This window comes from Hyla sarda, chromosome 1, assembly GCF_029499605.1.
Source record: "Hyla sarda isolate aHylSar1 chromosome 1, aHylSar1.hap1, whole genome shotgun sequence".
NCBI classification, from domain to species: Eukaryota; Metazoa; Chordata; class Amphibia; order Anura; family Hylidae; genus Hyla; species Hyla sarda.
In genome coordinates, this window is record NC_079189.1 from 129,085,388 (window position 1) to 129,098,146 (window position 12,759).

The window sequence follows — 12,759 nt, forward strand, 5'->3', positions numbered from 1 at the left end:
TACTGTTGGTGTTCTAAGCTCATCACAGCCATCATTTGAGGGATGAGAGATCAGTAAAGTGCTCCAATTCTGTGCCGTTTTGCACATCTAGTTCTGTCCTATACTCTACATATCATAATATTGTTGTCTCTTGAAAGAAAAGTAAAGCAAATGTGATAGGTAAAGCTTGCCACAGACGTTAGTTAGTGGCCAGGAGTAATACATGCAGTTTTTTAACACAAGGCACTCTTGTTGCATATTACTGTTTATGGTATGCATTTGCATTTTAAAAAGGGGTGAAGCATGATTAGAGAAAAATTGCTGTTATCTTCCCCACCAAAAAAACGCCACCTTTGTCCACAGGTTGTATGAGGTATTTCAGCTCAGCACCACTCACTACCTGAGGACAGATGTGGTGCTGCTTCTTGGAAGAAAGCAGCTATGTTTTTAAAATCTTGGATAACCCCTTTAAGAATGATGCTTATAATAATATAGGAATGTTTGTTGGCTAGGTATAGAATTGTTATGCCTATGGACCACTCATACAGGACAGCTTGTGTCCTCTGAAATGTGCAGATGTTCTATGCGGCAGCAAATGAGCACATGGGTCTTATTTGAATAGTACAAGCACTTTCTAACACTTGAACTGTGACAGCACCAATACCTGCTCTGCAACAAATAGAATTTTAGTCAGCAAAACATGCTTTATTGAGGATCTGGCAATGGTATGGATGTCTCTCTGCCAAAATTCATATTTAAAGAACAGACATCCACCTGTGGACCGATCTATAAAAGACAAAAACTGTCCTGCAAGGGAATGCTTTTCCACCTTAAAGAAAACCCATAGAAAGGCCTGTAGCAATGAAAAGATAGAGAGATATATGTACTAAATTCCCATAGATCAGCTTAAATCCCCTTATAATAGCCATGCTTTCATGAAAGATAGCCATTTTGAAACTATTGGGGGATATGTATCAAATGTGTTCATATACAACAGTTGATCTACATCACATTTTTTTATTTAAAAAAAGTGAAAAGGAGTTGTCCCGATTTAGAAGCACCACTTCCAAATGTCCTCTATGGGAGAATTTCTAAATAACCATGTTCCCCTTTTCAGGAGCTGGGTTTGCACTGCGTTTGGGCCCACCAGGGGTACGCCATATCAGAAAACATATCTTTTTGCCAGTATACCTCCCACATACTACTCAAAAACAGCATGAAGCCAGCCATGGTCACATAGTTAAATATTTTTTTCAAAATCTATAAAACAAAAAGGTTATTTAATTTCAAGTATGTCATTTCAAGACTAGTGTGGTGTAAGGTGCAATATCTTCTACTGACTGAATGTTACCAACACAACGGTAAACAATCATATGTCCTTCTGAAGAGCATTTTCTCTACTAGCCTTGATAAGAGTAAAAAGCTTGTAAATGGAATTATTTAAAAAAGCTAGAATACACAGTTCCACATATATTTTTATGTTAATTACACAATATTATTTGAACAATTTGTAGTATACATTAGATTAACCTTTCTTGAGATCTGATTAGGCAATAAAAATCCAGTCCTATATCTTGTGCTGACCTGGGCAAGGGCCCTTTTACACAGGACCACGCTGCCCAGATAAAAGGTGGCGATCTTGCTGATCGACATTTGTTTGCAGAGCCTTTACAAGACTCAAGTTATCGTACTGCCATTCAAATGCATCATTATTGGACACACATGTAAATAGTGACCCCGATATATGTAAATGGTCGTCGTATGATCGGATTACACAGGTTAATTAACAGCTTTAAAGCAAACAATTCTGTAAGATTACGTTCATCTGTATAGTATTCACTATTCTTCTAATAGGCACAAGAATCTTTTAAAGATCACACTGAAATGCTGAGACGCCAATATAAAAAAAATAAAAAAACACAACAACAAACATCTCTCTATTTTATTGTGAAAATGCCATGTGGAAAAACATAGTAGTGTACTTCGTGACAAACATTTGCAAGAATCAAGCATTTTTATTTCAATGGATCCATGTAAATGCCATGCAGTGAAATGCACACTTCTCTTACAACGCTACTCAATTCTACATTTTTGAGTGTACAAACAAGGTAAACATTACTCAGACTTACAAATAAACTCTGTGAAAATTGTTCACATAAATCTTAGAAATAAAATACTACAACATGACAATTTAACAACTGTAAATATACAAGCTATCCATTGTATGCCATTTCTTCAGCTGAATAGTCTGAAGAAAAGTAAAGGCCAGCATGTTGTCTTGGTGGATCCGGGAAAGTGCTCCTAACTAGGCTGACCACACATGCAGGTATTGGAAATCTGTGTTTTGGTGCCAGAAATCCATGAGCCCATGATTCAAATGATCTATAAGCTGCTTTGCGAAGGAATCTGTAAAATACATAAAAAATAGTGGAAGTTTAGTGAAATATATGAGGAATGAATCTTTAATAAAAACAGATGTATAACCTGTATGTGTATTCAATAATAGCATTTACTGTTCACATACAGCAGATGTTACAGACATTTCTTCAAATGTGACATTCTGTAACAGTACTTGTGTACGAAGACTGCATGGTTTTATGGTTGAATTTGTGGTGTATTAAAATTATACTTTGTAGAAAAACTTACTTTGCCCTTTCTTTAAGGAATTCCTTCTTTGAAATTTTTGATCTGTATTTTAAATGGGAAATCAGTAAGTGTTCATCCAAACATTCATCCCTGAAGCTTTCATCTAGTGTAACACACGAGACTTCCCTACTAATGTATCTTCTTAAATTGTTCACTTCATGGCAACAAACAGATTCGTCTCTAGTTGGCAGGGAGATACAATGTGTACACTGGCACCACTGTATTTGCCCTTCTCGATCATTAACTGGTTTTAAATGTCTAATTTCGCCTTCAGCCCAATGAGGGTCATCCTGGAAACAATAGTCATTGACTGGAAATGAAGCCCTTGACATTGATCGCAACCGTTCCAATAGCTGTTGGAGTTCCTGCAGGTACATAAAAGATACAGGCTAAGTCAGGCTACTAACCGATTATAGATGTACAACTTGGGAAATGTGGGGGGGGGGGGGGGGGGGTTGGGAGGCTAGAGAGGTCTTAAATAGGTCATCTGAATTAAAAGGGTTAAATGTTGAGAATGCTCTGTGACCTTAACAGTCTGAAATTTAGAATGAAACACTGTAGCAAACCAGCAGATATATCTGTGCAGCTGCTGCAAATGGTGTATTTAGCTCATAGGAAATGTTTATCCTTCACACCTTGCCCTTGATGTGGGCAAAAAACGCACTGGCATCCTGTTTGACTTAATTGACTGTTAACAGCCTTATGGTTTTGAGAGTTAAAGCTGTGGTCTACCTGTGCCCATTAATGAGCAGACCCTTACGGACCACATGATTTTGCAGGCGAGCAGCATTTTAAAGGTACTCTTACAGTGTACAGTCACAGCAACAGTGGGGTACACTGATTCAAATGCTGTTTACCTTTTTTTTTCTACGACGGCCTGTTCCTGAGGATGGATATTGGCATTGATTCTTGAATCACATTATGAAAGAATCATAACTTGTAATGAAAAAAAACATAGGGGCTAAAACAAAAAAATAAAAAATGTATACTAACACACTGGGGGAGATTTATTAAAACCTGTCCAGAGGAAAAGTGTCTGAGTTGCCCATAGCAACCAATCAGATTACTTTCATTTTTCACAGGCCTTTTCAATAATGAAAGAAGCGATCTGATTTGTTGCTATGGGCAACTCAGCAACTTTTCCTCTGGACAGGTTTTAATAAATCTCCCCCACTATTTTTTTGAGAAAAATAAAACTCCACAAAAATACATCTTAGGTTTAAAAGGAAGGGGGGATAGTTCTTTATGACCTTTTTTGATGCAAAAAAAAAAAAGCCAAAAAAAGTGTGTGTGTTTCTAGCGTAAAACAGTGGCAGCAAATACATTCAGCATTTAAAACGTAACATGGGATCAATGCAGCACACCAGCGTATCTTTCATAAAAGTGGGCTTATTTCAAGTGTGAAGTTGCAGGCAGCTTTCCGTCTGTCTCACCCAGCCATTATCAAGCCTGTAGTCTGAAACTTTACACTTTTTGGAATAAGCCCATGTTTATGCAAGATAAGCTGGTTTGCTGCAGTGATCCCTTGGTTAGGTATACTGTGGATCTGTGACCAGGATCCATATGCCTACTTGCACCCTTGCATGCTTCCAGGTTGTCTGAACTTAACTGATGTGCTGCACTTCTGGGAAAATATACATTTAAAACATGGTGATATGTTCAAAATCCAACACCCTGCCCTGGGCCACTGGAAGCAATTGTGTTGCCCATCACTTAATGGAGTACTCCGCCCTAGACATCTTATCCCCTGTGGCCCTCAGGGAAAATTAGTTTGCCAAGCCCCCCCCCCCCCCCACCTATCCACAGGATAGGGCATAACACACAGGGAGCCCAACCGTCGGGAACCCCTGCAATCTCAAGAATGGGCACACACCTCTCCAATCAGAATAAGGCAGGAATGCGCATGATTCTTTCATTCTCTATTGCAGCTCCTGGAGATGGCCGAGTACAGCGACCAACCATCTTTGGCAACTCCATAGTGAATAATTGGAGAAGTGGTCGAGTGTGCACACTTCTACTCCATTCTGACAGCAAAAGTGGGTCCCCGCTTTGAGACCACAGGGTGTCCCAGGAGTCAGACCCAATCATCAGACAGTTATCCCTATCCTGTAGATCGGGGATGAATTGTCATGGCAGGACAAGCCCTTTAAACCCTTAAAAGGGGTACTCCGCTGAAAATATCAAATGGTGCCAGAAAGTTAAACAGATTTGTAAATTACTTCTATTAAAAAATCTTAATCCTTCCAGTACTTAACTGCAGAATACTACAGAGGAAATTATTTTCTTTTTGGAACACAGATCTTTCTGCTGACATCTCGGTCCATTTTAGGAATGTTTGCTATGGGGATTTTCTCCTACTCTGGACAGTTCTTAAAGGGGTATTCCGGGCAAAAACATCTTATCCCCTATCCAAAGATCCCCTATCCCTTATTGTAAAGACGAGGAGGAAAAATAAATAAATAATGCGAAAAACTAAAAAAGGGATGAAAAAGTGAAATGCAAATGGTTCAATATTGTTGTCAAGAATAGTCATGGGGCAATTAACTAGAAAATGAAAGTATATTTATTTAAGTATTAAAAATGTTATGCTAACATATGAACAACTTGGACTTGTTTTCTTACCAAATCAGAGCTCCGGTCTATTGGTTCCTCCTCACTGCTTGAGTCCGATTCACTATCACAACTTTCCGTTGGAGACTGACATAAAATAATGAAAGAATTTGTGTTTTTACAAAATAACTGTCAAATTAAGACACACAATAGAGCCTTTGTTCCCTCACTAATGTGTATTTGAATCTAACTTCCTTACTACTACACTTATGTATTTCTTTGCTGAGAGTCAAGGAAACCGTGCAAATTTTCACAAATTAGGAAGGAGAAGTTTTTCTTCTCAGTGGTAGGGTATGTTCACACTGGGCAAATCTTGCAGAATTCCGCTTACAGAGATTCAATCTTGCAGCCGCTGCTGAGATCCTTCGGAGGTAGCACTGCGCCGTCACCATTGACGGCTATGCAGTGCTCGCTTAATTCTGCTCAAAGAATAAATGTTCATTCTTTGAGAGGAACAATTTCAGCTGCGAAATAGTCCATGCCGAAATTCCTCAGTGCCAATTGGTCTCACGGATTCACACCGAGGCTAATGTTCACTGCGCATAATTTCGGTTGCGTAATTACACGGCAATTTACGCTGGAATTGCCCAGTGTGAGCATACTCTTAGGGTCAACCCCAACAATCTGTTATAATCTGTGGGGAGGCCTGGCAGCAAATGTTCAATTACTGAGGCAGTGACATGAGGCATTGCAAGCACCCCATATAAATCAATGGGCTGTCTATCCATAATGATCCTTCACAACGACAGAAGCTATTTGTAGCTTTTCTGGTTAATAGACAAAGGTTTGATCAGGGAAAACCTCTCTAACTCAGAATCCCTAAATGGGTATTTGAAAATGAAATCAAATATCTCCATTAAAGTATTTGTTGTACAAACTAAGCATGTTTACTTTGTGTTAAAAAGTATTAGTGGTAAAGTTTTTCCACCAAAGACATCGACAGCTCATGCCAGCAATGATTGTTAAAATGCTATCAAAAATAAAAAAAATGTAAAAATATAACTTAGGTAAATCAATTGCGGTCTGGATGCTGAGACACCCATCGATTGCTATAATGAACAGGAAGAAGAGTGCTACACTCCCCACTGCATGAGAAAGGCTTTATAGAATCTGTCTCCTGCAGCAGGTGACCCAGACCCCAAAACTTTTGGTATGTTTCTGATATGTCAAAAGTTTATTTTTATTTTTTTTTAATTACTGAAACACTTTAAAGTGTACCTGTCGTCAACAAAAACTTTTTAATATAATGTAGATAATACCATTACACATTGGTTAAAAAATGTGTATATTTTTGTCCCTGCAGCTATTGCATGTGTGTCTTTATGAGGAGTCCAAATACAGGAAGTGAGGGTGGACAAGCAGGACTCTGTGCACTAAGGACAAGCAGGTCTCTGTACACAGAGGCTCTATAACATGCTCCTGGCTCATACATCAGGATAATTGAGAAGCCAGGAGTCTGAACAAAAACCTCAAAGCCTTGGACCAACTTGCTCTATTAAAAAATAAAATACATACATACACACACTTCTTTGGGAAAGTGGCAGGCAGTAAGAACACATAGGTCACTATTCAGCTATTTGTGTATTGTGTATTTTCTTTAAACCACCAGAGACTCACTTCTAGAGATTGACCCTCCAGGTACCTTGTTTTGAGGTGACCTTATAGTAAACCGTTGTCAAAATAAATTAGCTGGAAATTAGTATTTGTCACATTGCAGTATTCAACATCCATAAAAAATACACAACAGCACTGTCACATATATACAGTTCAACTGATTACAGGCTCATCAACAGGTTTATAATGAAAAGAAAGTTATAACAAAATGCATACACACTTGCATTAGTTACATATTTTACACATGCAAGAAAAAAACTTTATATGGTTAGGGATTATAGAAAAGTAGAAAATACATTAAGGTTGTAAAAATTAACAAAATACATTAAAAAGGCAAACGATTCTCATCCTCCAATTGATTCATGGAAGTGCAGCCATTCCTTGGTCCTCCCCATTTCAGCCATGAAAGTGATCTTTCCTCCTTTTAGAGTTGTACTTCCCATATGTTTAGGACTCATATGTATTTTCAGGATTCAATTGCAGTCATCTTGTAAGTGTCCTGTTTTGAGCCTTAGACCCTCCCGTTTTTACATAACGGAGTGGTGTTATTTTATATGCACGTTTTTTTTTTTCTTAAGCATTCACAATGTGATACAGCAAAGCAGTCTATTACACCTTTTGGAACAATACTATAATCTCATCTGCATTAACACCCAGAAAGAATAGAAAGCTAAATAAACAAGCAAAAAATAAAAATGACCACGGAAAGCACAGCAATTATGATCAGAAAAAGGGTATAAGTATGGGTAATATATGGCACTCTCCTTAGTAAATTGTGCCCAAGTAGAATTCAAATCCTTTTGCAAACAACAAAGAAAGTTGGCACTCGAATAGTTTTTGGGTATTACGGTAGTTTTCGGAATCCAGCAACCATACAGAAAATTACTGATGTTTCGCTCCAAACATGGACATTCCCTCAGACATCCGGATTGTGCTGTGAACCGCCCCTGAGCTGGGAATAGTGTGGGATAGGTATGGAGTGCCAGAAATAGGGTATACATATACAGACAATTCTAGTTCCAATTTTGCTGAATATTTAGCAGTAAATTAATATTATTCAAAACATGTGACAAAATGTAGAGGTTAAACCACCACATGGACTGAAAAACTCAGATTTAAAGTAAACCTTTATAGTATTTCCATCGCTATGCAGAACATAGTACATTGTATTACAGTGCAATGAAAAAAACAGAACATGAAAAAGATGTTTGCAGGGGGCTGTTTGTCTGTTCTCTATCCGTGATGTGGATCTGTGTACAAGAATGAAATCTTCCCAGTAAAGCTTCTATGACTCAAAGAAAGGGTGAGTGCTACATTTGCAATTTTTCTCTTGGCTGTTCTCACATAAGTTCTTATTTCATACCACGAGTGCACCACCCTGCAGTCACCCAAGTTGTGGAGTCTCCTGCTGCATAAGGAATATACAGGACGCCACCGATGCAGAGTGTGCTTTGCCTTCTATACGTTTTTTTTTCTCTCTTCAAATTCAAAATAGAAGTTTATTGGTAAACAAAGAAATATATACATACAAGGTATGCAATAACAGAAGTAAACAAAGATCCAGTGGCCAGGGGAGGCCAGAAAGGACAAAAACATAATCAAAATGAAACAGTACACAACAAAAACAATGCCTATGTAGTGAAGGAATATGAGAGGCAATGAGAATAGTGGGAAGAGCGACAGGACAAGTAGAGTAGAGGACACATGATGTCCAGAGCTGCAGGAAAGGGAGCCAGCTAAGGAATAAACTAGGAAGGAGGCCCGTCCACAACATTTGGAGCTTAGAAAAAAAAAAATAAATAAAAAAAAAAAAAACACACCAGCACATTGCCAAGTACAGTAAACAATCAAGAAGGGACAAAATAAGAAAGAAGAAGAGAAAACCCAAAAGGACAAAGAAAGTAAGAGCATAAGACAAGACGAAAAAAGACAACATAAATAGCAGGGAGCTGACAGGAGATGAGTCTCCATTGAGGGAAGGGAAGGGCTGCGAAGGGACAACATAGCTACCCAAGCATAGAGGATCTAACTCAGGGACCTATACCTCTGGGAGGAACAAAATTGCGACCAGGGAAGCCAGGTGGCCGAGCAGCATCCGCTGGGAGGACAGTCATTAATACCTCCATATGGCGAATGTGAGCAACCTCCGCAAACCATTCCTCCAGGGTGGGAGGGTCTGTAGACTTCCACCTCCGGGGAATGACCGTTTTCGCAGCCTGAAGGAGGTGTTGCGCCAAAGACGTCTTGTAGCTCGCTTGCGCCATAGGGAACATAAAAAGCAAGGCAGCCTCAGGGGTATGAGGGACATAAACACCTGACACTTCTGAAATAACCTGTAGGACTGTATGCCAGAACGAGACGAGTGCGGGGCAATCCCACCAAATACACGTCATCGTACCCACTGCTTCTCCACACCGCCAACAAGCCTTCGAAACGGAAGGATACCAGTGATGCAGGGTTGCTGGCACTCCGTACCAGCGAAGCATAATTTTGTAGCAGGTCTCTTGCGCTTTGGTAGCAATCGTAGCTTTATCAGTCAGGTAAAAGCATCTAGCCCAGTCCTCCGGGGAGAATGTTCTACCTAGCTCAGCTTCCCAAGCACGGCAGTATGCCGGGAGGGATAGAGACCTAGGGGACAATAACATGTCAGAGAATAGAGATGGAGTGTCTGGGGTATGATGAGGCAAGACAAAGACGCTCAAATTGCGTCAGGTCTCAATGCAGCTCAAAGGAAGCCGGGAGAGAGGAGTAGAAATTACGCAATTGAAGATAGGAGAAGGGGGCTCGCCTACAGGACGGCCTCTCCACCAGTAGAGTTTCTAGGGGTTTAAGCCGGCGCGCAGCTAAAACCTGGCAAAAACAGAGGGGAGGAGACTGGGAGGCACCAAGAAAGGTCCCCGCAGAGGAAGCCCCAGGTGGAAAGCCCGGGTGGTCAGTCAAAGGGAGAAGAGGACCCAGGCGGTCAATCAAGCAGCACCCTGCCCCAGCAGAATGTAGAGAGGTGAGAGTATGACGGATGGAATAGGAAGTCTGGTAGGTGGACAGCTGGGCCGGGGACCAGGTCCAAGGCAGGGTGGCCAGGGCTTTAGGACGTATATCTTGGGCAAGGCGAACCCACAGCTGAGAATTGAAGTTGTGCGACCAGTCAAGGACACGAGCATGTACACAAGCTAAAATGTACAGGCAACAGTCAAGCAAGCCCGCACCTCCAAATAATTTAGACCTGGAGAGGAGCAGAAGGTTCAAGCGGGGACATGTCAATGACCAGACAACCAACCAAAAACATCAATGTATGAGACGCCAAAAGGAGGCGGGGAGGTGAATAGGGATGATTTGCAGGAGATACAACAGGCGGGACAGGAGGTTAATTTTTAGAATGCTCATCCAACCAAACCAAGAGAACTCCCTCTTGTCCCAGGTAGTCAAGTTTACACGAAACTGTGCCAGTAGGGAGGAAAAGTTAAGGGAGAACAATTAAGAGAGGTTGGACGGCATCCTAGTCCCTAAATAAGTAATGCCTCGAGGGGGCCAAGTAAAAGGGAAGGCCGAGTGGAGAGAGTCTACTGTACGTCCTGGCAAGGAGACATTAAGCGCCTCCGATTTGGAGAAGTTAATTTTAAAGTTAGACCACGCACCAAACTTTTGTAGGCGCATCATGAGATAGAGCAGGGACACAACGGGGTCCGTAAGGTAAACTAGAAGATCAGCAGCAAAAGCAGAACATTTGTATTCGCCGTCACCAACGGTCACCCCATGAATATTGGGGTCCGCTTAGGATTACCAAAATCATTTATATTTGCCAAATGCCAGTATAATGAGAGAATTTTCCAAGGCATTTTTATTACTTTCTGCAAAGTCAAAAGTTTACATACATTTAATTAGTATTTGGTAGCATTGCTCAAACTGTATGTAGTGTATGTAAACTTCTGGTTTCAGCTGTATAATCCCTATAAAAATCCTGGTAATAATGTGGATTAACTGGATTGGGTTCCCGGAGAACACAGAAAGGTTTAAATGGGCACTTTTGACTATGCCAAAAGTGTTGATCAGTGGGGGTCAGACCTCCACAGACCAGGACAACGAGCAGGGAGAAGTCTACACTCAGCATGTTCTCTCCCTGCTCTGCATCATGTGACCAAGACACACTCAACGTAGGTCTATGGAGTGTGCCTCGATCACATGACACAGAGCAGGGTGAAAAGCACTCAGTCACCCAGTCTAATCCTGGTTCTATCTCCTGACTGGTCGAGGTCTGAGAACCGAGACAGGTACACATTAAAGATCAACTCTTCTGCACATGAAAAGCTGTGTTTCCCACCAGGCATAAAGCAGAAATAAACTGATATATGAACTATTGTTTTCCAACTTGTATCTGATGAAGAGATATCATGGGAGTATGATATCTTCTGCAGTCCGAAGTCTCTCCTATCAGTATCAATGAACCATGCAGCTGCAAGAGCTAAGTGATAACACTGCTATGGAAACCATCACTGAACCCCTTTAACCATCCTCCCTTCTGCATTGTGTTATATAAATTGAGAACGCAAACAGCACCCCCCCATATTTTTGCATGACAAGTCAGGGTTGATGAAGAAGAAATGATTCACTGAAATGTGTAGGAGGCTTTATGGACACTAACAGCAGCAGTAGTGGTGGTGGTGGTGTCAATCAACTGCAGTGGCGCAGCATCAGTCGCATTTTTTTTCCCCCCGGTTGAGATGCCAGTGGTCGGGGTGTCCTCCAGAATAAGACTTCCGGTTCTGCAAATGTTTTTTGCTCATTTCCATTTGAATTACATATTACACCTGTGGATAGATATTCACCCTAAATGGCGGAAGATCACAAGACAGCACGTACAAGTATTCATGATTACAGCCTTATGGAGTTAAAGCACAAATTTTTAATGTCAGAGCATCATAGGGATCGACTGATATCGGCGATACCGATAATCTGTGACCTTTCAGGCCGATAGCCGATAATTTATACCGATATTCCATGGATGGGGGAGGCAAAGGTGCAGCGCCAGCAGTCTCTGGCCAGGGGGGACGGGGCATTATCGGCATATCGGCAAGGTAATTGCAGATACCGATAATGTCCAAAATCGTGAATATCAGCCGATAATATCAGCCAAACCGATAATCGGTCGATCCCTAGATATAGATGCAGGAATTGTGGAGACTGCTGCTACATAATATATGCTTTATTATTGCGAACTGAATACAGATATTTTTTTTGTCTTTAGCTAACCGACTGTCTTTTAGATAAAGTATGCTAAATTGGGGGCATGCGTTTATCTTCTGTACCTCTATTGCACTTGTGACAAAATTTGTTGTATGCTATTCTCTCAAGTTGGTATCTAGGGGTCCTACCCACCAATTCCATAGCTGTAATTAAGTTTACATTACCCACTTAGCACATAACATGGACCAGGAGCCAGCACGCAGTGCCACTGCACTCAAGCACATGCTCCAATATGGGACTCAAACTTATGGACAAGGAAGCTGTTCAGCCATCACATGGGCACGGAAAAATGCAGCTACAATTTTACAGAGAACAGTAGTATAAAAGTAAGTGCCTCACTTTTTTGGGGGTCCTGCATATAGCGGGCTAGCTACCTAAAGGGGGAAATCTATCATAACAAGGTCAAACTACCTACAGAGGGGTCCTACCTTATCTCTCCAGAGTGACAGAAAAGATGAATACAGAGCCTTACCTTGGTGAAAAATGTAGTTTTAGTATGGGAGCTGCAGTCATGCCTAAACTGTTTTTTAACAATGATTAGAGACATGTTTAAAGGGGTAGTCCAGTGCTGAAAAATTTATCCCGAAGGATAAGGGATTAATTTCAGATCGCGGGGGGGTCCAACCGTGGGGCCCCCCCAATCTTCTTTACGGGGGCCCTGGCTCACTG

At 41.0% G+C, this 12,759-nt stretch overlaps 1 protein-coding gene and 1 long non-coding RNA gene across 7 annotated transcripts in view; one reads left to right on the forward strand and one right to left on the reverse strand.

Moving 5' to 3' along the window:
• The window catches only part of LOC130358288 (uncharacterized), a 128,812-nt gene that overhangs the window by 45,460 nt on the left and 70,593 nt on the right, over positions 1-12,759 (forward strand). The window lies entirely within an intron of this gene.
• KLHL2 (kelch like family member 2) overlaps positions 1-12,759 on the reverse strand; it is a 223,970-nt gene that overhangs the window by 32,648 nt on the left and 178,563 nt on the right. The window contains exons 9-11 of one of the 5 annotated variants that reach the window (XM_056561236.1): positions 5,248-5,322; positions 2,626-2,990; positions 1,916-2,385 (exon numbers count right to left, since the gene is read on the reverse strand). The exons of the other annotated variants lie outside the window; for them this stretch is intronic. Of the exons in view, the coding sequence (XP_056417211.1) occupies positions 2,193-2,385; positions 2,626-2,990; positions 5,248-5,322 (633 nt within the window). The 3' untranslated portion in view covers positions 1,916-2,192. Of the gene's footprint in view, positions 1-1,915; positions 2,386-2,625; positions 2,991-5,247; positions 5,323-12,759 lie in introns of those variants that run through there. 5 annotated transcript variants of the gene reach the window in all.